This window comes from Spea bombifrons, chromosome 4 (genome assembly GCF_027358695.1).
Source record: "Spea bombifrons isolate aSpeBom1 chromosome 4, aSpeBom1.2.pri, whole genome shotgun sequence".
Taxonomy (NCBI): Eukaryota; Metazoa; Chordata; class Amphibia; order Anura; family Pelobatidae; genus Spea; species Spea bombifrons.
Genome location: NC_071090.1, coordinates 2,432,341 through 2,460,155, shown reverse-complemented (window position 1 = coordinate 2,460,155; position 27,815 = coordinate 2,432,341). Strand labels below are relative to the sequence as shown.

General features: G+C 41.1%; 1 protein-coding gene across 1 annotated transcript in view; it reads left to right on the top strand.

The window, feature by feature from the left end:
• Nucleotides 1-5,548: 5,548 nt before the first annotated feature.
• The window catches only part of FGD4 (FYVE, RhoGEF and PH domain containing 4), a 41,072-nt gene continuing 18,805 nt past the window's right edge, over nucleotides 5,549-27,815 (top strand). Inside the window, exon 1 of the mRNA XM_053462114.1 lies at nucleotides 5,549-5,756. Coding sequence (XP_053318089.1) covers nucleotides 5,642-5,756 — 115 coding nt within the window. The 5' untranslated portion in view covers nucleotides 5,549-5,641. The remainder of the gene's footprint in view (nucleotides 5,757-27,815) is intronic.

Genomic DNA, 27,815 nt, shown 5'->3' with positions numbered 1-27,815 from the left:
TACTCTGCACTTTAGATGTTGTTTCAAGTTAAGAGAGTTTTGGTGCCTCTATCACTTTGCTTAATGAAAATATAAGCCACGGACAGTCTAAACATTCTAACCACGAAAGTTAAGTCAAAAATTGATGTTTTGAGGATTTTCTGTGTGCCTCGACATACAGCACGTAATAGTCTGGTGGGAGTTGGCCGAGCGATAGAGCCGCGCATCAGATTATCTTCCTATTGTTCTTGTTCCCACTTGAAATAGAAGCACAGTTTTGGGTAAAAAAAAAAATGATATCTGCAATATTTTCACATTCAGGGATTATGTTACCTCATGCAAGAACAATAAATTTGCCTTAGCCATTTCTCTTTGTGGTCCAACGGGGCTAACCGGTGCCTTTGTGCTAGAAATGGTTTTAGAACGCCCTCACGCTCCAAAAACACATTGTAGCCGCTGAATTAACGCATTATTTTCCGTGCATTATGTGTGAGGAAGGCCTGGTTCCAGAGTTGGGCAAAGTGTCCATTCATGGCTTGTGGATGTCCATGGCAAGTGGGGTTCGTTGGGTCAAATGTCCATCACAAAGTCCAAGGTAGCTATAAGAAAAGGCTCTGGTGTAAGGCGTTGGAGCCATCGCCTGTCTGGTTCCCACCACAGGGCTTGAATCTGCCCGGTTGACTTGAGTTCCATTACCGGAACGTCCTGTAGCTAGAAGAGGAAGCCATTTTACCCGTACGTCACCTTGCTATACGTCACGGTGTTTGGTAGGTGTATGAGGATTTACCAAGTCTTGCAGAACATAGACTCAGAGAGACGGTATCTCCCAAAGGACATGTGGCTAAGTCAAAAGGATCGTTGTTTTGCTTTGGGACTCCCCATGATTACGCACTTACCGTTCTGTTAGACTTACCTACCCTCCCCCCTTTAATTGCCCTTTTTTAAATTAATTTAATTTCATTAAAGAAGAAGATCCATAGTTGAAACCTTTATGGGTAGAGCCTACAAAGTTTTAAGTGGAAAATGTCTGATTTCAGCTGTTCCTCTAATGAAAACGGTTTCATATTCTTTAACATTCTATTGCATTATAAATTAGAGCCCACATTTGTAACATGGATATAGCATAAGTATAATGATGAGGCACTGGCGCTTTAAGGCCAGTGGCTACCGGATGACATCAGCGCGGCTGGATATGACAGCACAATAAGATTTTATGCAGCGTATGGACTGGGCACATCCAGCTATTGGCCGCACACGGTGGCCCCCGATCAGCTGCCGGAGCGACGTTTAGGATCCATATGTCGGGCAGAAGGCCAATACAGGACTGTCTTTCACCCAAGTCCCTTATTGTGACGCTGACAATTTTGCAGTCCTTAAAAGTTAATATATTTTCCCAATTAATTATCAAACAATAAAAAAATAGGACCTTGAAAGCGGACCTTTAATTGTCCTACAAAGTTTGACAAAGAAATTATAAAAGTACTATTTAGCCCAAAGCTTTGAAATTTTGAGCAAAAAAGGGTCATACTTAAAGAGTACACAAATACCATAAACCCAAATGCTCGTTATTCATCAGTAGGGCACTGATATTGCTAAAATAATTGCGTGCTTTTACTTTGATGATAATTGTAGAAAGTAAGGCGGTGATACAGTTGAAGTATGGTTTGTGAGCCGAAATCAGGAAAAAAAAAACATAATTAATAAAAAAAAAAAAAGAAAAACAATTATTGAGAAAATTTGTGTTTTTTCCCCCCAAAAAAGTGTCATCATGTACGAATTTGTAAATGTTGCAGTTTTGATTGAAGTTGAGTTTGCGGTTAGTAGGGAAAAGTTACTTCAATTAAGGATTGAAATAAAACACATTAATCAGTAAAGAAAAAAAAAAATCGAAATGTTTAAATTCTAATTATAATCGTATTTTTTATGAAATTATTATTAGAGCTCCAGTACAAATCTAAAAAAAAAAAAAAAAATGTAAATTACAAGCTTAGCTTTATTTTAGTAGGAAATATTTTGAATAGAACTCCTAGCCAGGGGGGGCTTTAAAGTCTCAAAAAAAAAACCCTGAAAATTTCTAAATTTTGGAATTTGCTTAAGTATAATTTGAGATAATTTCGCCAATTGCACTTAAGGACTAACTACTGAAAGAATTGAATTATTAATAACAACGTATTGCATTAAACCATTATTTAGGTCTATATTTTACTTGTTTTTTGTGTTTTTTTTTTTGTTTTTTTTTTTTTTAATGAAAATGAACTTGTGGTGTGTAATAATAAAGAAAGTTAATATAGAAATGATAAATAAGGTGGAATTTTTTTGGTTTTCACCAAAAAGTAGGTAACGTGACATCAGGAGCCAGGGAGTTTTTTTTTCTGTTTTAAGGATTACAGTGGTGTTTAAAAAAGTATATTTTCCAAAGTTATCAGGCTATTTAAAGATTTATTAAGTTTTTTTGGGGTTGCTCTTATGTTTTTTTGCTTCTTCTTACGGCAAACCTTTTATTGTACAAAACAATAATACTGAAAATTGCCTTCAGTGTTTGGAAAATTCTTTTCTTTTTCTGAACAAGCGATGCTTCTGAACATTGAATCCATGTTTTTAAGGTTTTTTTTATTTGTAATATTTATGCAATATATTATGTAATAAGAAATTGAATGTGGTATAAAGCAAATAAATTGAATAACTTATACGGTAATTAATATTATGCCATATTGTAAAGTATTTAGGACACAAAAATCCCTCTCGTGATCCCCATTATTCTCTTATTCCAGCCAACAATATAAAATTGTATGTTTTAATTATTTTATATTTCCCAATACCTCAATTTAGTTTATTGCTATTAAATTATTAAAATATGGTTATCTCAAATGATTCCTGTGTTTTTAATAATGTATAAAATAATTGCGTTTATATTATTCTGTAATTTTCTTTTTGTTTGATTATTAATTTATTTTATATTTGCAATATATAATTTAACATCATAATTTTGGATACAAATGATCCTGTAGGTGATTTATGCATAATGACGGAGAAGATTCAAAGTAAAACAAAAATAAATAAATGCATTTTTCTTTAAATAAAATAGAAAATCAGTTGTTTTATTTTCTAACATATGCCTTTATAGAAATATATATAATAATATACGTTTTTAATGTCTGTTGGTAAACAAATGTTGAGTTTTCTAATGGAATACCACCATCGTAGTCCTAGATTTATCGATATGGCCTATCTCTTTAAAGGTGCATAAATTAACAGATATTACTAATATCGTATCCCCCATTTCAAATGACCAAAGAGGGGCACTTTTGTTTAAGTGGGTGTGGTTAGAGGTGTGCCTGGGGAGGGGCTTTGTGCCCTATTGCCGGGTATTTGTGTAACTGAGTGGGGCATTTAGAAGAAGAATAATGGAGTTTATTTACCCCTGCTGTTTCTATACACATTATCGGGGCTTTAGGGCTGTAGAACCCTGCGATCCCCTCATACCCAGCAAACATTCTGACCTCCTAGAAAAGAGGAGCATCGGGGGGGGGGAGAAAAAAAATGGGTCACATAGAGGGACTGGGCAAACTTAACTGGGACACCTGTGAGGTATGTTGTATAGACCCAGAGTAATATAGTTAAAGGTGCAAGCATTAGTTCTGACCACTAGGTGTCAGTGTTGCCTGAAAAAGGAATTCACCTTTCAAGAGAAGAAAAAATACAGTGAGAAGGAATAAAGGGTTAAACTTGGTGACAGATAATCTTTGTTATTCCAGACTTTGGTAGTAAAGTCGTAAAGTTTTGTTTCTTTTATTGCAGAGGGCAATTTGCAACTTTCACTCTTAACAGTGTGTTATTTTAAATCGGGAGATTAACAAAGTATCAGAATTAACTAGAATCATCTTTTCTTATATGGCGCCAACAAATTTCTGCAGGGTGTTTTACAGTCCAAACATTCAAAGGGTCCGAGAAAACCAGGACTGGCGTGTTAAGACGACTCGATAGGGAAAGGGGCGGCTCGTAGGCTTACGATCTTAGAGGGATGGATACATTGTTATAATTACTAGAAACGCAGAGGACTGGAAGACCTGAAACGGGGCAAGAATGTTCATAGAGGAAATCAATTCAACGAGAAAAGGTGTAAATATTAACCCCTCGGAGTCGCATTCCGCATAAGCGGCCCGGCCGCATTCTTCCTCGCTTCATTAAAGCACCGCGGCACGTTTTAAGATTAAGGTGACGGCTTCATGTCTGGAGACCAGGGATGGGCATCATGTGGGTCCTTATTTCAGGAACGGGACTTAAACTATACATACATTACTCGGCGCTGTGTCATACATTCCTGTTATAAAGGACAGACACCGCTCTTATCTTGCATTCAATCAGCATTTGTACAATGATGTCATTGAGATTATATATATAACAATGATGTCATTGAGATATATATATAACAATGACGTCAGTAATCATAAGAGGGTATAATAATTCATTTGTACCCATGCAATATTTAGGGTTTGCCCTGCACTATGTGAAATGTATAACTGAATAAATGGCTCCCTTCCATGTGTTTATACATCCCTCGTACTGCAGGGGGCAGCACTGTACCTGCGGAAATTAGACGTGCCTCGTAAAACATGGCGGAACCAGGAGGAGTGGAAAAGCCCCACGCGTAGGGAGAAGATTTTGCTGAATCCTTCGATGCGTTTGGTTATTCTGTGACATTAAAATAATCAATATATGTGTCAGAAACTTCCTATTCTCATGATCTGCATGATTATTCCTCCCCGTTAAGGTATCCCTGTCCTGTTATGTTCCTGATCACAGTACATTGGCTCAGGCAGCCTTTACAGATAAGTTTCTCCTCCTAAACATTTAAAAATATATAAAACCACAGACAGTAAATACTGAATGATCTCCAACAAACATATTTTCCTACAAACGCCTATACAACGTATCCATAATATCATAAGGCGATTTAACATATAAACACAGAACCTGCCGGCAGATCGGCCCCATCCGGCCCCCGTCTAGTCGCCCGTTTCTCCTGCTGTAAAGACTCAAACCTTAATCAGTCGTTGGTCTAGTCTTAGATTCAGGAGCCGTATGTCTATCCCATGCATGTTTAAAACCCTCACTGTCTTACCCTCTACCACTTCTGCTGGGAGGCTGTTCCACTTACCAACTTCTCTGTTTTTAAAGGTGCCATATCTCAAGAAGTTCCAAGTTAAAATTCCATATTAAAGTCCTCTTTAAAAGGCTGTCGCAGTTAACGCAGAAGAACGAAACCTCCCTGAATTTACATTTTAATGGTTACGGAAGATCACATGGCCTTTTATTTGCAAATCAAACTGTGCTCAGCGCCCGGGACGGGCTGTGATCAGTCACCCTGTGTGTGTTTGGGGCACAGGGGCTGGAGTGCGCCCTGGAGGCAGTTCTTCTCTCCTCCTTCTTGTGATCCTCAGGTGAGTCGTCTCCAGGTGAGGGAGGGTGTGGAGTGGAGCGGCGCTGATATGCATTCTAATCTCCCCCTCCCAAGCAGCTGCTGATCTGATCTGCACTCCCACAGGGCATGCTTACTGGAGTGTGGAGCCTCCTTCTCTGCTGTGAGAAGGCCCGAGTGTGGAAGAGGCGTCTGGGGGTCCCTGGAATTTAGGGTGGGGGGTCCCACAGGACTTCCAACACCATGAATACAGAAGGCTTTAGGAGAGCGGCAATCAGGAGGAAATCCAACCCAAGCCTAGGGACCGGCCCTCTGCTTCTAACTGTGCACAAGGACTCTGAGAATGAGCAGGAGCCTGGTGAGTACACCCAGCAGAGGTGGTACCTGTGCAAAATCTTTAACCCTTTCTAGGTAGTAAAGCTATTGACTTTAATAACAGCAATCGCATAGTAATTGATCATTTCTAATTCCAAATCATAAAAAAAATTATATATATACCTGTGCTGTAGTCTCTCCTGAAACGCACTTTTATTGTAGTAACCCCTAGAGTGCCAGAGAGCTCAGCGGCGATGTGTTTTGAGCTTTTTGGCAAATGGTTAATAGTAGAGGGCATGTATGTTGATAGCGGTTGCGTTCTATGTGCTCTGCAACAACAGCCGTTTCTATACATTAAGCTTATCCAGGTAACCAAGTGATCAGAAACCCGAGTCATTGTGTCAACGCAGTCCGTAGCTTCAGGTGGGGTCTGAAATATATATATATATATATAATATAATCTCGGTGTGTGTGTATATATATATCGGTGCGTGTGTGTGTGTGTATATATATATATATATAATCTCCGGTAGTAAATAACCATTTGCTAGGGTTCTATAGCCTCGATGATAAATAATGCAGCAAATTCCATTGTATCATTATAACGTATTGATTTACATAGCGCCATCATATTCCACAGCGCTGTACAATGGATGAAAGTCTAGATTTCCGTGTATAAGAGCAATTCCAAGAAGTGTCAGGCGAAAGTGAGAAACTTTGACTGGACGCCTCCAAGATGTATTGAAAGACGTGGAATCTGAGACTAGCCTTCTTAAGGTCCTATCCCAACAGACTGAGGGCTGTAAGGGGGGGCCAAGGAAGGACATACTTACTACTGACATGTAAGACTGCGCTAAGTAAAGTTTGAATGTTTCTTGGAACTCCTATATAATGGTAATTTTCCACTATATATATATATAATTACAGTTGTGGCATTCCATGGGTTAAACAAAACAACTTGATCTACCCTTCAAATAAAAAAAATGGTGTAAAATTTGGACATCTGAGCCACAATTTCATATTTCATGGCGCCCACCAGCCCAGTAATCCGCGTGCGGAGAATGTCAACAACGGCATTGAGCTTCCACCCACAGAGCCTAAATAAAACAAAAATAAAAAAAAATTTATTTTTTTTAAATCTTGTAAATGTTGGAAAAAGTTTTGTTTATTATTTTAAAAATCAGCTGGATTTCAAAAAAGAATAATTAATAATAATTGGTGCGTTTGGGTTCACTGCAGGTAGGAAATAATATTTTAATAAAAAAATATTATTAAACGGTGTTTTTAGTTTTTCTTGCTTTGCTTTGTGAATACGTTAACCAGTCTGCTTGTTCGATGATATGTTACATAGGTCTTTTGTCAACCTTCTGTACTATGTAACTAAGTCCATCAATCCTTCTACCCAACCTTCCTACTCTTGATCCAAAAGAAGGCAAAAACTCCTAATTAAGCTCCTTCCAATTCTGCCATAAGTGGAAAAAAATCCTTCTTGACTCCAAAAGGTGATCGGATTTCTCCCTGGATCAAGAAATCCTGATTGTGTTTTCTTCTTTGGAGTCCTATAAGAATATTTTATGACCGGTAGATCCGTTATAGAGAAGTTGACCCCGAATTTGATGACTCTACCCAACGCGTTTCGTTCCTTTTTTATCTTAAAGTTGACTTTATTCTCTGATGTGTCGATGACCGGGTTCCATGACCTTCGCTAACTTTTACATCGTTGATACTTTTGCTGCTTGCGCTGGAATTCTTTCATGACGTGATCTTCACGGGGCGTTCTCCGGAAGGCTTGTGGCCCCTGTCACCCCCTCCAAGGATATTGATCTTTGGTCAATATGACTCTACTGATAAGTCCATCTTACGCAACGATGACCTTCAGCTGGGAGCTCCCAGTAGGTACAGTGTATCGGCAGCGGCAGAGGTTACGTTGTATCGTTGGGGGAACGGGGAGAAACGTCTGATGCAGGACGCAGGATCATTCAAAAGGGAAAAAAATTCAGATTTTATTAAAAAAAAAAAATATTGGGTTCAATTGTAGGATTTAGAGAATACTTTTTTATATATTTTTTTTAAAAGGCCATTTATTTATTTAATATTTTTGTAATAGTACGCATCATATTTCTATAGGTATTGTATAGAATAAATAAACCTGAATTGATAGCGTAACACTGCTTAGCAGGCCGGGTCCTTCCGTATTCAATACCAGTTAGAACAGGAGTGGAATGCGAGCCCACGTGGCGTGTGTTATGAAGATTCTGCCGGGGCGATACAAGGGTTAACTCTCGGGTTAACTCTTTTATGTAAAGATTGCGGGAACTGATAAAGACTTTAAAGTAAGACAAAGGATGTTTGAAGTACTGGAGTCTCACCTTTATGTGTCCAGAGATCGTGGTGACTCTCATTTTTTCCTGGAAGGGGATTTTTTTTTTATTATTTTATTCTTTTTTTTTTATTGCCCTATAAGATTTGTGAACCATGAAGCCTCGGTGACCCCCAAGTAAAGCCTGGCGGCCCCAGGCACTGCAGGCTCTGAAGGGACCTAATGTATTCATTGTCGTTGCGCCCACGGGAGGGGGGGGGATGGGAATTTGGGACGGACACAGGAACGCTCTGCTCTCGTGTTGGAGGTTAATAAGTGACCGCTCGGCAATGTGGTATCCGCGGGTGCGGCTGTCTCTTCGAGACGCCTTTAAGTACGCAATGAACTCTGACCGTAACACCCGGTGAGCGCGTGCCTCCTGGGTTTGCTGCGACTGGTACGACTTCTATTTACACGGCGCTTGGCGCGGGGCTCTCTCTCCCCTCCCTTACTAAAACTGCGTGGACCAATCAGCAACAATCAGCAACTTTACAACAAGAGAGAACTTAATGGGGGGATTAAGGGGGTTCCAATAAATATACGCTGCTTTTTAACCCATAAGTATCATTCCATAGGTTTGTTTAGGGTATAAAGCCGTAAAAATGCAGGATTTGGAAAACCGACGGATCCCCTTTGAGGATTTTTGACCAGCGGCGGCTGCTTCTTATAAAACGCGGATTGTTGCCCGGCCCGCTTTAGTGAATCATTGTCAGACCGGTTTGTCCGGAACGCTTTTGGTGCCAACCTATTATAAATGAGTTAATTTATTGTCAGAGGCCGCTCGTCGTCCACACTTCTGCAGACGGCAAAAGTTATGCCGGTCAGCGTTTAACGGAGTCACTGTATTCAGATGGTAATAATTATGAATCCGGTGGTAGATCGGCCCCATTCGGCCTCTGTCTAGTTACCCGTTTCTCCTGCTGTAAAAGATTAAAGTAAAGGATCCCAAAATAATAATTTTCAGGATATATAATATTTCTGTGTTGTGAAGATCTCTGGGGATCTGCTGTAAAATTACAGGGACAAAATTATTTCCTATTCGTCCTTCTTCTTACCCTAAATAACTGCACAATCTTTCCTCCATCTTTTGCCCATCTTTTTTTTATAGTTCGCATAGCTGCCAAGTGTTTCTGTTCAGTTTGGCCAGTCCCTTTTTGAGCCCCAAATCCCTGTATACAGTAAACCCCCCCCCCAACGCTGTATACAGTAACATCGGTCCGTGTTGACAAAAATCAGATTTTCTCATTTTGTTCCAATAAACTCCCTTTATCTGCAGACCGTTGCTGTCAGTCATGTGATATTTTGAGGGCTCCCGGCTCAATCACCACACTGAGCTGATGCTTTATGGTAATTCTAATGAAGTCCGTCCCTCCATAGACTTTCATTGGTCAGAGTCTCCGGCTGGATGATTAAGACTGAGCCATTCTATTGTTCCCCACAGGCCGTATGATAAGGAGTCGGGGGTTTGTCTAGTAGATTGGGGGTCAGATAACAGAGCGAGAAATATTGCAAGTGCAATATTTATGATTTTTCATCTGATATTAATAACAATAAAAAAATGTGAGCTTCTTTATAGCAGCTTCTCCCTATATAGATCCCCAACTTTAAAGGGGGCGCTTTATCCAACTTCTCAAAATCTCTTTTTGAATATAACAACTTCTGGCATCTGTTCTCTCTCTCCCATCGAATGCTCAGTTGGCTGTGAAACGACAATTTACCAGATCTGGAAATCAGTTGATAACTGATAAAACAAAAAATAAAAATAAAAGCCGCTCTATGAATCACGCTTCCCTTTTCTCTGAAAGAGAGATCTCTATCTCCTGTCGCTGTTGCTCCTTTAAATCACTATATTCATTATTCTTATTAAGCCCAATGTGGAAATAAAATAGATATTCATTCTAGATCAACATTCCATGGAAAAGGGAAAATTGTTGTTTATTAAATTTACTTTCTGTGTAATTTTGGGCGCTTGGTTTATACGTTTCGTCGAGACCTTTACGTTTTTAGGAGACGGGGTAAAATCTCATGGATTGTGGTCTCTAATTCCCCGGTTTTGGGTAATATGCGTAATATAGATGTGTACAAAATAATACAGCCGGGATTAAAAGCTTTCCTGCAACTTTGGTTTTAAAAACGTGTTCTGTACAATATACAGGGTTTAAAACCAAATCAAGGCTAGATTTCTTTCTCTAAAGACACCTGGCCTTGTATTCATGTTTATCACCTTAAAATGTTCCACAATGGACAACCCATGATGTCATGTGGGCTCCGTTTATGTTACGTCATGGCATCACAGTGGGTTCTGTGCATGGAATACTCAATCAATGCCCTTTTTTCAGCACAAATGCCCACTAAGCCCTGTCGCCGGGACTGTGCAAGCAAATTCAGGCCTGCTGGCAGCTAAAGTGTCTATAAAAGCGCACTGGAAGACACCCAAACTAAAAAGTGGCGTTGTCTTCCCGTAGGAATATTCGTAAACACCTTGTGGGTTTTCTACTTTTCCGTGAACCCCCATCAGGAACTTGGCCTGCAGAAACTTTCTATAGCTGATCAGTGACATCACACTGTACATGATGACTCCATTTCCTAACTTTTTGAACCACTGTGATGTCACTGTCCTCGGAGACATGTTTTAGAATATGTCCAAAAAGTCATCTTACTAAACCCAATGTGCCTCTTCTCAGTTCTGTCACTTGGACCACTTTAAGACTATTAAATGAGAACGTATCACTCTGGGGCACAAACATATATAAGGTGCCGACTGCTAACTGGAATGTTCGGGCTGCGGCCGACTAGGCATAGGGTGGCAGATCCTGGGCAGCTTCCCTAGATTGGTCTCCCTAATTCACCATCGCTCTCATTAGGCTGGTTGCAGAGATCAAAGACCTCTGTTCTATCGTTTCCATAGGCATATAACATCTACCCCGGCTCTCTAGAGGAAGGAGGCTAGTAGAGTAGTAGAGGAGGTCCACCACAGCTCAGTAGGTCTGAAGTGGCTAGGAGCACCTTCTTGGGTCAGGTCTGGAGAGGAACCCCCATAAATACAGACCCGAAAAAAACAAATATTAATCAGTACATGCTTTCAACGGAATGCTTTGGATTGTGGTTTTATTTGTTGTTGTTGTTGTTCGGCTTTGTTCCAGAAGGGGGCGATGTTGTAAAGAATATCGTTTCTAGAATAGAGTTCTGGGGGGATCTATCCAAGTGTAGAAGGTCTTCCTTATTTTATAGCGTTCGTGGCAGGTGTCTGTAGATTGGGGGAGACACGTGGTGGAAATTACAGATAATTTAGGAAAGAGATTCCTTTTTTTTTATATTGTTAATAAGTTTCTCTAGAATGTATCAAATCTCCTGCTGACCGTAATTGACACAAATAGACCCCCCCCTTCCTTTTCTTCAAATAATAAGTCTGATATTGTGAAAATTAGTGCCTCCTGACTTTCTTTTCTTAGAAACGGGTCGAGCGGAATGGTTTTCTAGAAAAGATTTTTGTTGCTATTCGATGGTGAGCGGTGGTCTGACCCGGTCGCCTGACCTTCTTTCAAGAACGCATCCCATTGTCCTCTCCTCCTATACGGCCGGTAGCTTCCAGCGACACGAAGGGCATCGTTTCCTTCTCGGCCAAATCCTTTTCGTGGTCCCGTTATTGTGGCAAGAGGTGCCTTAAAGGGTCTTGTTTCTTTCCATCATCATTCGTTTGCCTTTTATACCTTTTTCTTATGTTTTTTTACACCCCTTTCCCTCTAGATTGTAAGCTTGTGAGGCAAGACCTCTTAGTCTATCGGTTCTAGTAGGGACTGTAAGAAGCACTGCGGGAATTGTTGGAACTACATAAATAAAAGAGAAGAATAATGTAAAACACATTAACGCTCTGAAACAGTTTTTAACCTTTCGCTTCTTTATTTAACCCCTCCATGGTTTTAGCTGAAAACCCCCTAGTTTGGCCGTTCTGTGCTTTTTTTCATGTAAAATAACATCTAAGAGTAACAGTCAGTACTTTTTTTCGTAATTTGCAACGAAGTTACCCAGCATTCTCCTTTTATCGAGTTCAGCAAACTGCTGGGTCAATGGGGGATATGAGTCATTAATGACGATTGAAATGGAGACCTCAAAGAGGAAGACGGAGAGGAATTGCACAAGGGCGCTACGGGTACGAGGACGGGCCGTGAGTGACGCACAATTTATCGATTGATTATCTTTTGTTAAAAGTATTCGAGAGAAACGGCTGAGACAAACTACTGTTTCTGTAATTCGTTATGATGTAAAGTAGACAAGGTCGGTTTTGTCCAAGTCAAGCTTTGCCTTGCGTGGTAATTCCATGGGGAGAGAGGGGATGGGAGAGAGACATTTAAATACATAATGTATTTTAACCACACTGGGCTGATGCTTTATGGCAATGCTAATGAAGTCTGTTCCTTCATAGACTTTCATTAGTAAGAGTCTGACTGGGTGATGAAGACTGAGCCATTCTATTGTTTCCCAGAGTCAGGGTGTAATGAGGTTTAACAGAGTACAGGAAGGAAGTTTATTTCAAATGGGGGGGAAAAGTTACAACAAGAGGCTGGAATCTATCACTAGAGTAATCTTTTTATGCATTGGTAAACGTGAAGGTTAAGTTTAGTCCGTGCCATGTTCGTTCCTAGTCTTGTGCCTTCTGTGTGGTTCATGAAGGTGAATATATCATGGACTACGGGCTGCCGCTCGTCTTGGCCAAATGCACCATGGAGGTTATGTATAAAGAGTGACTGTCGTGTAACACATCAATCGCACTGAAGACAGACGGTGCCTGTGTTGCTCATCCTGACCCCCGTTTCTCTTGACTCTTTGACCCTTAGCTTGTTCCTTGAACGTTTCCCATCTACCCCGAGTGGTCGATCATTCATTCAGTCTTAATTTCAAATTGTTCTAATTGTGTCTTCCGGTCGTATCCAACACACTTGAGATCCTCCTTCATCTGTCATGTGTCTGCGTCAAACTGCTGAGTTAATGAAATGATCCCCCAAAGGGAACAGAATGTTTAACCTTCGAGTATTCTATACAGATCTTCACGATGATAATCAGCGTTTGTTATCGGGAGAATAGTTGGATCAACTAATCAAGGCCACTGGTAAAGTACGGAGTCCACCTTGAACCACAACAAGCGTTAAAGGATAATGTATACACAGAACAGCTTCTTTATACTGGAAAGAAGCAAGTATGTGAGAAACATAAAACCTGCCGGAAGATCGGCCCTATTCGGCCTCCGTCTAGTTTGCTGTTTCTCTTGCTGTAAAGCCTCAAACCTTAATCAGTCGTTGGTCTCGTCTTAGATTCAGGAGCCGTATGTCTATCCCATGCATGTTTGAATTCCCTCAAGGTATTATCCTCTACCGCTTCTGCTGGGAGACTGTTCCACTTATCTTCCACCCTTTAATTAGTAAGGTTCCAGTTCAACCCCCCCTAGTCCTGGTGGCATTTGACATCATTTAAATCTGCTACTTAGTATCCTTGACATTCTCGGCGCAACCAATCTGCTCCGCTGAGAAGACTAAGGGGTCATGGAGGGGTTAAACTCGGACTACTCTGACTTAGTGATCACTTCTTTTTTCTTTATCCTGCTGTTGCTAGCATGCGCTTCAGCTGAACCCCTGCTCTGTCCGCAAGCTCTGCAAACAATAGGTCATTTTCATTAAAGAAGTGGAGCGTTTCACCAATGTTAAAAAGAGGAAGCGCACTTGGCCGCGGTACTTTTCACTAAACAACAAAAAAAATACTTTATTCCTTCTTTCATGAATCTACATATTCGATGGAAACAAGATACATGGGGGTGGCGATTTCAGAGGACATTGTTACGCTTATGATGTCAGTTATTTAGCTATGAATGTGAGCCACATTAAAAGACATGATTTTGTGCGTAGAATTGAAATTTCAGTTAAATGAAAATAGAAACAATGGGTCAGATTCTTTCTGCCCTGTCCAGTCGCCCGTTTCTCCCGCTGTAACGATTCAAACCTTAATCAGTCGTTGGTCTCGTCTTAGATTCAGGTGCTTTATGTCTATCCCATGCATGTTTAATACCCTCACTGTATTACCCTCTACCACTTCTTCTGGGAGACTGTTCCACTTATATACCACCCTCTTGGTAATTATTATGACCTGTAAGGGGTTAAATGTTTCCCCCTATATGATTGTACTTCGGTCGTCTCTTTAACTGCAACAAAAAAAAACAAAAAAACAACCCCCTGTATTCATTCATTAACAATGCACAATCGATTTACCGCGAGGAAAATAAGAAAAGTAAAGGAATTTTAAACAATCCTTGAAAAACAAGCGGTGTTGAGATTTCCTCCGTGTTTTGAAACGCTCTTACATATTTCCTGTGTGAGCAACTGGTTCTGTGTTTTAGAGCAAAATCGCATTTCCGATGCTGCTGGTGCATGGGGCAAAGAGAGAGAGTGCGAGAGAGAGTGCGAGAGAGCGAGAGAGAGAGAGAGTGAGAGAGAGTGAGAGAGTGCGAGAGAGTGAGGCTAAAACACCCAATGAGACCTGCATAAAGTGCTCTACGGTCAAATTGTCCCATGGTGTGTAGGGAGGTCGCATCAGAGGAGGCTCATGGGAGGCTGTAAGTACCCCAGATGGGGGGGGGGGGGTGGTGGCTTTCTTTCACATTTTTTTAATAACTTTTTGGAAATCAAATATTCTGTTGATGCTCTGGTTGCTGGTTGCTGAGTTCTTGGCTTTACTTATGTGGGTTGTTGTTGTTTTTTTGTGGTTTAGTTGTTGATGGACGAAATGAGATTGGTGTCAATTATTATTTTTCCGGTATCAAAAAATAACACATAGTGCCGTGGTATTTTATTTATTTATTTGGAGTACTTTTGGACCCGGTGTGATGTATGGACCGTACCCAAAACGCTTACAAGATACTAATGTGTAAAAATCTATTGACAAATTTGATTTTTCTATAGTGATTGCCCTAAATTTTGGCCCCCATGAAATGCCCCCAGTGGTGACTTCCTAACTATGCTAAAGGATGTTGCCATGGAGTTTGGGATATTAAGGACCAATGATGCTGTGATATTGTCATGATGCGTCCCCCAGAGATGAATTTACCGCTAGATGCTGAGGGCGCCATGTTTTTCTTTTTTGGTGACACTGGAGAAGGCGGAGCCTAGTAGCAGCACCACCCACTTCTTCTACCGTTGACCAGAAACTGCCAACTCTCAGTTGATTATCCACATGATCCACCAGTCAAGTTTTATAAAAGTTTGCTTGCGTTCTTGAAGTCACTAATCAAGGCAGCCAACAGAAATCTTGGGGTCCCCTCCCTCGCCCCCCCCATGCTCACAATGAGTCCACCAGTCTGTAAAGATCACAATAGGGCTACAGGGCCCCAAAGTCTGGAAGGGGATCACTATATCCAGAAAGCAGCCAATGGTCCCTAATTCCTGTAAAGGCGTTACAGGAATTAGTCCCCCAAACTCTAGTCCAGGATAGCGGGCCGCTAGGGCTCATGAGTTGGAATGTAACAGATCAAAGAGTCTCCTGCTTGCCCGGGCCCCACTGATGGCCAACATCCAAATGAACTCAACATCAACTAGACATATACAACGTAACAAATTACATATTTATTAAAATCAGTTGACTCGAGTCTCAGCTGATGTCGGTTTTAAGACTCCGTAGCTTCTAGGTTTTATGGGGGATCCTAGGTAAAGTGATATAGGGGGACCCTCATCTTAACCACAACTAAAGAAAATGGATAACTTCATAAACAATGGAACATTATCATACCTGAGAACATCCAGGCTCCGGCTACCCAGAGCCCTCGCTCTTCGGGATGTGGGTGAGCCATTCCGCTGATGTCAATAGCTGATGATTTGTTCTGGGCTAGCCCCAAAGGCATATAAAAGAGGAATGGGTTCTGCCTCAACGCAGGACATTTTGCAAAAAACTCTTGAATGTAATATTTTTCATGGAATGTCCAGCAGGTCCCTAAAGCCCGAACCCGAAGTAACTCTTCTGGGCACTTTTTTTTTTGTAGGTGATTGTGGATGATTAGCAGATTCTAGATTGTATCAATAATAAGCTGCAGTTCTAAATGACTTTGTTATATAATCTGGAACAATACAATGGAGATCTTCTCATTATTTAATAACTAAGCTGCAGCCTATATTCTTGGTGACGTTTTCCTTAATATTCTGCTTCTGTGACCTGTCAAAAAAAAAAAAAAAAAAAAAAGAACCCGAAAGTTCCCCATTTCCAATCAAAACTACGAGAGGTTCCTTTTCAATAACGGGTAGTGAAATACAGGGGCCCGGGGTCTTGCTGTTTACGGAAGTGCATCGTGTGTGTATATTATTTAAGAAACATCTTAAGTCGCTACCTAATAGATTAACCCTTTTCCCTCTTCAAGGGTCTAAGGACATTTGGGCGCTCCTTTCTAAAAGAAGTCATAATACGTTAAGATTCTTTTCTCTTCGATAGCAAGAGTTTTTTAGGAACGTACAAAATCTGGCCTTGGGTCCCATGGAGTTTCCACTACGGACAGCAAGTTCTTCATGTTAGGGGACTATCTTGAGTCTGTGGTCCTAAGCCACAGTTCCCTAAAATATTCCTGGGGTCTCAACTTTAATTTGGGGCCAAAATACTTAAAGTTGTGAAGAGCCCCCTAGTTTTAGCTCGGCCAAACGTTGGAGATCCACCAAAAACTTCCAAAGAGATGGAGTTCCAGTTAGTAGAAGCCATGTTTTGTTGGTTGTTCCAAGGAAGCAAATTTCATCCTCTGGCACCCAGATATTGATTTAAAAGGTAGGTTAGATGGTAAAGGAGATGGGTCAAGTCCACTCCACCTGCCAAGTCTTCTCCAAGAGAATGTTAGGACCAAAGATGTCTTCTTGATGTCATAGAGAACGTTTGTTCTAGGTATGCCACAAGTGGCCAGGGCAGAAATTCCCCCATAGCCTTTGTCCTTTTTGTGAAGGGTGTGAAATCTTAGTACTTGTGCCTCGAGACATCATGGTTATAAATCCAGCCGTGACGATGTATCTCGGCGGAGAGTTTACAAATTTGCCTCCTAAACCAGGTTTATTTCCCTGGCCATGCGGCAACTGACCACAGCACCCACTACTGAAATGTGAAACGCGTGTGGTGGATGGGGCAGGTTTGTTGTTTGGCGTGGACCTCCATTAATTCAATGCGTTAATGAGATGCTCAGTGACATTTTGTATGCTTGATGCCGTAGGACACCCTTATAAGTCACCGGGACTTTAATTATTAAAATAAAATAGACATTTGCTACTAAAAAAACGTTAAATGAGACCAGAAAACGTCTTCCGTTTCATGCCAATGTCTCATATGAAAAGTGAAAGTATTGCAAAAATGGCTCTTTGTCCAGAATAACGGCAAAAATACTTAAGAAAAACATTCAGGTTTTCACATCTAATGCGCAAAGTCTATACTGTTAAGACTGTCTGAAAATGACCTAATTTGACTGTAAGCTCTTCAGGGAAGGGACCGTCTTTGTACCCTAATCAAAATGTCTGTATGATCGCTGTACTTGTTGTATGACTGCACGAAGTACATCTGCCAAGACCCGGACTGAGGATGAAGAGGCGGCCCTGGGGCTTTAAGGCCAGTGGCCGCCTGATGACATAAGAGTTGGTGGAAGGCTGGTTATGCACGGTGCACACTACACTTTTTTGATCGTGTATCATAGGGTGAGTGTGCCAGCAGCCCACCGGGTATTTTTGACTAGTGTACTAGATGGCCAGTGAAGGCCCGACATTTGTGCTTGGGAAATAAAAATATACGCACATATATAGATAGGAGTTTATGTAATTTAAATTATAGCGTGTAAATATAATGAATCCATAAAAGCCTTCAATAATTTTCCATTTTTTTAAAAAAAAATTCCGAATTTAAAAAAAATAAAAAAATTGAAGAAATATTTTGAATATACATATTTTTATATAATATATTTTATATATTATATATAAAAATATATAATATATATTTTTTTTATAATTTATTTTACTTTTTTTATTTTTGTACAATAATTCTTCCACTTTTACGTAAATTTTTGCTCTAATGAAGGTTCTTTTTTTTTTTTTTCTTCCCTAAATTTTAAGTTAAAAACAAAAGCTTCAAAGTTTCTTTTCCGCTTCAGACCCCTCACCCCCCCTTCCCCAACCATCTACACTGTATCCAATTTATTTCCTTTTTTTTTTTTTAAACAAAGTATCGGGTTTAACTTTTTGAATGCTGGAGGCAAAGTATCCATTCTGATGCATATCCAGCACCTGCTGGCCTCGCTGAGAGACGGCTAGTGGCAGTATGGCCCTTCATTAAGAAACTTGCAACGCGCAAGCACAGCACGGATAATCGGCGACCAATGAGCACAAGCCGGAGCTTTTTTTTTCCGGGCCGGTTGCTATAGAAACAACCATCTGTTCCCTCCCCGCCGGAATGTGATTATCCTTGAAATGTTGAGGGCTGGGGACAGACTGCTCTGTGTGTCGCTGAGTGCGGCTTTTAAAACCCCGCAATGAAAAGTGCTTATGGACGCCTGGAACCGGCCGGTCCTCGGGGCTCCTAAAGGATTCTGTGCAGAGTCTTCTGGCCGGGGGAAATGCATACGTTACTTCAATAAGGTTAGTGTGTGTGTCTGTATAGGTTAAAATTAACTGGCTTACCTATACATACGCTTACAGAAGTTTAACAGTTTCAGGGTCCAGTGTTGTGCTCAACGTAGTGCACCGCATACCCCCTCTAGAACTCAAAGGGTCAAAAAATATCAGAGAATAAGATCATGTGACGTAGTCTCACGTTTTGATCTTTACACTTGCTATATACATACGATGAGCATTTTTAATAAGCAGCGGTTATACACCAAAAAAAATCACCCTAGCTGGGATTCGTCTGGACACCTTGTGTATCCCTTGTAGGACTCCGTAACCGCCTTGGCGCACGCATTTGGTACGCAAAGAGTTAATATTCCACGCTGGGCCTTCTTTGCATTGTGGCTGAATGTATAGGATAAAGGGATGTTTAGCAACTGACCATCCCAGGTGGAGGGGGCCTGCTAGAGCCCTGCGCCCCTTAATCATTTACACTCTAATCCGAACAAATAGGATTAACCCCTAATATTCTGATAAACCTAATTGTATTGGGGAGGAAATAATATATAATCTGCCTTATAATAATTACAGTGCCCAGTAAGAGGGAGGCCTTGTCGTCCATAATACGGCATTTTGCACATTTTTTTCACCGTTTTTTGTAATCCGGGCATTAACTCATGAAATCCCATGCTGCATGGAGGAAAAGCTGTACAAAAACCTCAAGCAGCTGCACATCAGGGCCAATTGTTTAGCCCAATTCAGGGCTCCCCGCCCCTCTTTTTGCACCATTCCGGCTTCCCCTTCAGCTCTTTTAATTGTTTTGTTTCCGGTCAGAGTGTAGGAAGATTATCGAGTAATTAATGCATGTTTGGAATTCCTTTTCCCGATTCAGATTAAGGACGGTAAGAAGTTACGGCTTCCGAATAAATCCCTGCTTGTGCCTGGCAGCGAAGGGTGGAAATGGTGCATTCCTTCCATTTTTCGGGACGTTTGCCCTGATTTTGGATCCGTTATACTCTGCCCCGCTATTTGCTGTATGAAGGGCAGCTGTTGCCCTTTATTCACTCTGGTTATTCGCTGAGCTTCGCCGGGTGGGATATGATTCATCGGACATTTATTTTTCCCGCAGATTGTGTTTTCGTCCTTTGTTTTTGTGCGACGTTCACATGTTACATTTGTGTCTGTTTTGTATTTGGTTTAAAGACACGAGAATTATGTTTTTGCCTTCTGGACGCCGTCGGCTATTGTGTAAAATCATGTGATGTATGTTTTAGGGAAGCGACGTAGAAAAGTGTGTTTCTGATCAACTAAAAAAAAAAGAATTTCTTTAAATTGTGAAGTCTGTGGGGGAAAAACCTCTGAAACAGAGGTTTCATTTTTTTTTATCTTTCTCTTTGCGCATTGACAGAAACCTGGTTTTATCTCATTTTGTTCCAATAAATTCCCTTTATTTGCAGACCTGGAGGCCACCATTGTTGTTGGTCACGTGATATTTTGTGTTATTTTCCCGTCTCAAGCACCACACTGAGCTGATGCTTTATGGCAATGCTAATGAAGTCCGTCCCTCCATAGACTCTCATTAGGCAAAGAGTCCTGCTAGGTGATTAAGACTGAGCCATTCTATTATTTCCCACAGGCAGTACGATAAGGATTCGGGGTGTTTGTCTAGTAGATTGGGGATCAGATAACCGAGCGAGAACTGCCTGAAAGCATTATATTATGGGGCAAAAACTACCACTGGGGTAAAAAAGAAAAGAGAGAAACATTTCTGGAAAGTTCTTTTTAATCTGATATTAGTAATAATCACAATGCAGATTTAGTCCTGGATGAAGATGATTTGTAGTCCTTGTAAACTAGTAAAAGTTTGTATCACTTCAAATGGAACAAATCCATGTTGTGCAAGGCAATGAGCACACGCAGAGTTAAACGGGTCATTTTCCTGCTAGATGATACTTTTAGGCAGTGTAGGGATTGAGGTACAAATCGTCTGCGCTGACAGCTGCTGGAAAAGACTCTGTTTTATGTTTCGGTGAATTTATCGCTTTGTGTAACGTTTAGGGCTCTGTTTAAGGTAAGCGTCCCAGCTTCGATCTACAGCCTGGCTCAGAAATGATTAAACGCCAACTTCCTCAGTTATACAGATGACGGTTATTGAAGTTGTAGCCTAAGAAGCCTTTCTAAACTAATTTCTGAGCACCATGGCCAAATGCCCAGTGTGCCCCTGGCTGACAGCGTCCCAAACGCACCTTACGGCTGTCTAGTCCAGGACTGTAGAGCGCTATCATTATTTAAAGATACACTTAATTGAGTCACCAGCATTCAAGCAGGGATATCAGCCATAACATACTGGGAGCAAAAGCACTGACTGGGGGTCTAATATATGATCACAGTGGTGGGGGGAATAGGAAGGAGTCAGATCCAGACCGTGTGACCCCAAGAATCTGCCCCTTCACCCTGAGACTCGGGGTCAAGCTCTGCCCGTTCCCGGATATTCCCATAACCAGCCAGCGTTCCTCTCTAGCAGACCACGGCCGTGGCGGTGTACATGCAAGTATAACAAACAGAAAATGTTTTCTATATTTCAATAATAAGCTTTATACACCATCTTACGAGAATAGTTTGTTCGGTCTCGCCCGTGAGACCCCTTTTCTCGTAAATTGTAAAAAAAAAAAAAAAAAAAAATCCCAAATATCCTATATGTCAAAGGAGTAACGGGATGAAAAGCTTCATATATAATTTTTTCCCCTTTATTTTTTGTTCTATTAACCTTAGAAAGACGTTGATAGACGCAGATGAAGCATAAAGATAAACGGAACGTGCGGTCGACAATAGAGTCTTTGTTGCGATGCACGGAGATGTCCCTAATGCTTTGCGACAGGTCGGATCGGGGGGGGACTTTTATGACCTGCTTGCGGCTTTCCTCATAACCTGACCTGCCTCGGTATTAAGTCCGGATCGTATGTTCCGGAAAATATCTGGATGGAAGGCAAAATCCTAGCAGGGTTAAGGCCGCTTTGGTTTGGAGGCATCTGGGCCTCTTGCGCATCTTGCCGGGTCGCGGACCAGACGAACCCCTGCTTTCTATTTATCGAGGCCGTTGTACCTTACGTTTACTTGAGATTTGGGTTAAATGGAGATACTTAAAAAAATTTAAATGGAAAGAATTAAAAAAAATAAAACACTGTGAAAAAAATAATTAAAAAATAAATATATAACTGATCCATAAAGCATAAATAAAATTACTATTTTTAATACATAAAGCTATTTTTTTATTGGTTAATCTATTTTATTGGTTAATGTGAAGCTCTGCTCCCTTTGGGGCCCGAGGAAGACGAAGATAACGTTCTGTTTTTTTGGGGTTTATTTTTTTTTCTTCTCAAAACGATGATGGCAGCATAAATCTGTGTAAATTAAGGAATTACTGTAAAAACGACGGAAGTGCATTTATTTTTATTAATATTTAGAGTTTTCTCAAGAGGGTTGGTGTGGAAGCGCTCCGATTTATTATTATTTTGAAAGCTTTATTTATAACCTTATAAAGACTACCTGCCTACAGTGTTAGCGGTAAAGGGGGAGGGTTTTAAGAACTGGCCCTCCCCTTCCTGCAAAGGCTGACCAATAAATCCTTGTTCGGGATTATATGGAGGCCTGTGTGGGACAAACTTAATGAGGTCACTTCCATCCATCTGTTTTACAGTAAACAAATCCACGGAATGGTGTTTACAGGTTATATATATATAATCATAGGAGCAGCCACCATTACGTCCTGTTTCAAGGCTCTGTGTCATTATTCCTCCCCAGTAACTCGCCCTTCACTTTTTCTTAAAGCCAACATTTTTCAGAGACAAGAAAAGCAAGAGGTATAAAATAAATAAATCTTAAATAAAATTACCGGTGAGCGATTGGCAAACTGGCGCTGAGCTGGTTAATAATTAAGCAGCTTGTTTAAAGGTTATGCCCGATGGGATCAATTATTAATAAATATCACATTAATATTACCGGCTGTGACCCCGCATTAAATGCCGGCCCCCGGGTAGCGATGCTGCAAAATGTATGGTGTAAGCTTTTGTGCAAGTAATTATCTGATCTATAATGAAGATAATAATGACCCAAAGCAGATTTATTGCTATTTATTTATAATCATAAACCCTAAAAAATGCAGTCTCTGTTTATGTAAAAACATCATGCTTTTGGAGTCTCTCATAACCATGGCATGATTGGGGAGGTAAGAGTGCTATAGGGTGGTAGATAAGTGGAACGACCTCCCAGGAGAAGTGGTAGAGGCTATTACAGTGAGGGGATTTAAAGATGCATGGGATAAGTTTGAGTGTGTACAGCAGGAGAAACGGGCGACTAGATGGGGGCCGAATGGGGCCGAACTGCCAGCAGATTCTATGTTACAGTCTAGAAGTTTTTTGTAACCGCCTGTATTGATCAGAATGTTCCCCCGGGCTGCGTAAAGAAATGTTTTAATAACATACGAGTTAATACATGTTTCGGGGTTGTTTCGATTTAAGTGTTATAATATCTCTGAATTGCTCACATCTGATTGGCTGATCAGGAGGCAGGAAAGTGTAAACAGGAAGTCTTGGCTTTGTACTTCGAGGAGGAGTTATGAGCTTCTGCGGCGTCTGACAGGTGCCGGCCGTGTGCGGAGATTCTAGGGACGTGTTTGGGGAAAGTGACCCCAAAAAGGGCAAAGGCTAATGGTTTGACGCTTTGAAAACAGGTGGCTCTTTGAAAGTGATCCTTGCCTTGCCAGACATTGCGTTTACTCCATTCACTAAACATCATTAACCCATTAATAACGGTATATGTGCGTGGAAATATATACTGTACGCATACACAGTAAACTTGTAAAAGTGTTCTGATGGCCCTTTATCACTCCCATCACTCCTGTGTTCTGATGGCACGTTGTGTTCGCTGATCCAAGTTTAAGTGTACAAGGCTTGGAATTTAACCAAAGTCCCATCATCACTAGCCGACTCTGGGTTGCCCCCACTCCAGGAAGAGGGAGGACTCTGGGTAGCAGGAATGAAATGGCCCCCAGTTGTATAAGATTTACTAAAAATTCTTTAAAAAGACCTTCTGGTCCATGAAGCGGCGTTCTCCCGGTCACACCCATAGAGTTCCCAGGTATGAAGATAACCCTGCTCTGGTAGACATGAACCAATTTTAATGTGTAGTTTTGGTTGTCATAGCAACCTGCAAAAGAAATGTGGCAATTCCGACAATTCAAGGGATTATGTGGGCTCACCTAGAAGAAAACACCAACCGAAACCGAACATTTGTGTTAATCGTACGCACCTCCTATACCTAGATTCTGCCTGCATTGTAGAGGAAGCGAGCGGGGTATGAGGAAGAAAAAAACGCTTGACTTCCTTCCAATCAGAAGATGAAAATAAGATTGATGGCGATACATGGGTTTTTGCCCCAACCCCACAGTCTGACTCCTTCTTACCCCCCTTGCTGGGATCATATATAAGACTCCCAGTATGTTATGGTTGATATCTCTGCTTGAACGCAGGTGGTTGATATCCCTGCTTGGGATGACTCAATTATGTGTATCTTTAAAAAATGACGAGTCCCTGCAATAGAAAGTCTGTGGCTTATTAAAGGCTTATGAGTCTCCAGGTCAGGGAATGTACAAAGTTCCCGGGTGCGGCTGACCTCGGAGCCAAATGAATGGGAAATTTCTAAAGAATGGCCTTCAGGCTGAGCGTCAGGAATGCTACGCATTTTCTGTGTAAAAATGAATGTTTGCTCGGTCGCCCGCTGTATAAATGTCGTACGACTGCAAAGACCATTTCAATGTCGGTCCCTTCGCTGCCGTGTCGGTATCTGTAGGAATTAATGCCCCAGAAACCCCATCCAGCTGTTGCCCGGGATAGAGGGGGAGCTCGGCGGGATAGAGTGGCAAAATCGGGACTGTCCTGCACAAAGAGGGACAGCAGGTGAGCATGGAAATGTAGAGGAAGAATATTATATTTCATTTACCCCGTTTAATTTATAATATACACGTTATATATATATATACACATTATCGGGGCTTTTAGGGCCGTAGAACCCTGCGATCCCCTCATACCCAGCAAACATTCTGACCTCCTAGAAAACAGGGGCAACAGGGGAGGAGAGAGGGGTATTAGAGGGACTGTACGAACTAAACACTTTGGCAGACCCCTGGCAGCTGTTATGCCCTCCTTTGTTGTGAACACAATAAGAATATGTAAATATGTTGCATTATATTGTATCGTTTTACATCGCTACAGAATATGATGTCGCTATCTAGAAAGATAAATAAGAATTTATTATATTATACACTATATATTGCACACATTATATATATATATATTTATATATATATATATATATATATATATATATATATATATATATATATATATATACACACACACAGCTTAATAGAACCTGCACTCATCCATAGAACCCCCAATAGTTCTGAAAACGCAACACTGAATTGTTCAGAAAGTTACGCTTTTCTTGAAGAATATTTAGCATCTCGTTCTCTTGGATCAGAACCCCCAAAAAACCTCCCGGGACCATTCATTTTTAGCTCGGTAAATGCATTTTCCCCAAAAAACTGTATTAACGGTGCGATCTCGCTCCCTCTGAGGTCAGCAACGAGGAAGTTAAAATTTGCACTGAAGGGAGGAGCGTGTGTTTGTTCTGTCCGAGGACCCGGGGCGTTCCGCAGACCTCGCTGCGCCCGGAACCCGCGGCCGTCCTCTGGGTTCCTCCGCTCGCTTTCCAAAAGTCCTTATTCTTTATGTTTTGGGAAAAGTAAAACCAGATCAGAGAGGGAAATGTACGTGAAACGCGCGACAGACGCAGGTAAGGCTTCACGTGCTTTGTGTTTAGTTACCTGGAAACTTTGTAACTCACATGACTCTTTAAATATTAACCCTTGCCGGAGGTCTGATTGTATCAGTGGCTCTAATAACAGTCGTTATGGAAACTGAGGCTATTCTGAACGCAGTCACCTGTACTCAAGCAGGGATTCCAGCTGTGATATAGCAGGGGGATACGAACCAATCGGAACGAGCCTTATCGTCTGGGGTTGTTCCTTTAGGGTATCGGCGTAAAGAAGGAAAAATATATGAAATATTTGACATTTTGATTCGTTCACCGACGTCCTGTTGTAAAGAATTCTGAGATAAGACGAATGACTTTTATTTAACGCGTTGCCGTAGCGGTGACGTTTAACTGTTTCACCTCTGTTTGTCCTTCCGGTTGATAAACCAGTTGGGCCGGTGTCCTTTTGGCCGCTGTTGGTATGGGCTGGTGAGAAATTCTCATTGTGAGAAAACAGAGAGATTTAGCCTTAAAAAATAAATCACCTTTCATTTTATGGATGTGTTCCGGGTTTGAATAAGTTATTTGGGGGCGCGAGTTTAAGGGTATTTAATAGGACATAAAGTACCGTAATCACATTTTTTGAAGGAAAAAATGGAGGTCAGAATGTTTGCTGGGTATGAGGGGATCGCAGGGTTCTACGGCCCTAAAAGCCCCGATAATGTGTATAGAAACAGCAGGGAACGGCTTTATAAATTAAACGGGGCAAATAAAGTCCATTATTCTTCTTCTAAATGCCCCACTCAGTTACACAAACACCCCGCAGCTCCTGCTTTGGTACAGGTGGTCCTTTATGGCAAAGAGCCCACCGCGGATCTGTATGGGGTGGTGACAGAGCTCGCTGCTGCTTCAACGCTCCAAATATGTCTTGCAACCTGTTTTAGAACCCATAGTCTGGGCCGAAGAGCTTGCTATCCAAAAGTTAATTTGCACTTGCCCCGTTTACTTACAGGATACCCCCTTTAGGGGGTCAGGGGCTGTGTGCACTCGCTGCCTTAGATATAGAGGGAAGACGTGAGCTTTTTTGTTTTTTAAAAGCAGAACGTAGGATATTTTTATAGGGAAGCGCTTGTTATATCCGATACTCATCGGTCAGCCATAACAAACCTCTGTGTTCACACTATCTGCCCATCTCCCTCGAGTCCTGCACCGGTCAGAGAACCATCTCAAGATACTAGTACTAAGCTGGTCAGGTGCATGGCAAGGACTGTATGTGTAGGCTGACCACGCGGCTCCTTTCACTGAGCACCATATTTATAGAAAATATATATATATCTATATTGCAGGGTCATTTTAACCTTTAGTGTGCCAGTATACGGGGATTAGGGTCACAACCTGGCTTTACCATAAGGTTGCGATTAGATATACAAACAGGTGTGTGTGATATATGCCTACTTTGTATACTATGCTGACATCAGATTTGACAACACAAATGACATCACTGATATACCAGTGCCCTGTTACATCATAATGACCTCATCAATGAAATGAAACCATGAATTTCTATCACCAGTTTAGCGAGCTGATGAAAGTATATTTTGTGTACAGAATTTTTTTTTATATACACATTTATTTATTTTTTTTACTTCCAGAAAACTCTGAAATCACTTTTTATTTTTAAAGAATCAACGAAAATAACATATCTACAAAGTCAGAATATTTTTAGTTCACAGAAATATTTTCCCAGTCCCGCTGGGCAGGAAGACACGTGATCCGACCACGGGAACCGTAAAAAAAAAAAAAAAGGAAAACCATCCCGAAATGGTCTGGAAAAATTCTCTGCTGGGGTCTGGGGATATATTTCACGTTAATTTATTTTAAATTAAAAAGAGGAAAAAATGTATTCCTATCCCTCGTTATCTGTATTACGGCTCATTTACTGCCGTGAGGTTTTTTGTTTTTTTTTAATTAAACATTAACCAGATCCTGCGCATGCATCTGCAGTCGCGCATGTCCAACTAGGTGCTACTGTCTGACTGCCGAGGATGCCGCGACATTTACTGAAGCTACCTATTGCGTTTCAGCCTTTTGTTTGGCAATCGGTGTCCTTCGGAGACCGGTGGCAGCCTGTGGCAGAGCCAGCGTTATATAATCATTCATTTTCCTGTCCTTGTCCAATCAGCAACTAAACAATTAGGGAAAGATCGTTTTAATGGGGAAAATAATCGTGCAGATCCTGAGAACATGGGATACCACGGGGGGGGCTCTATTACATATATTTTGCTAATGTCAGTTTAATTATTTAATGCAGGAAATTGGGGGGAATTCTGTTTTT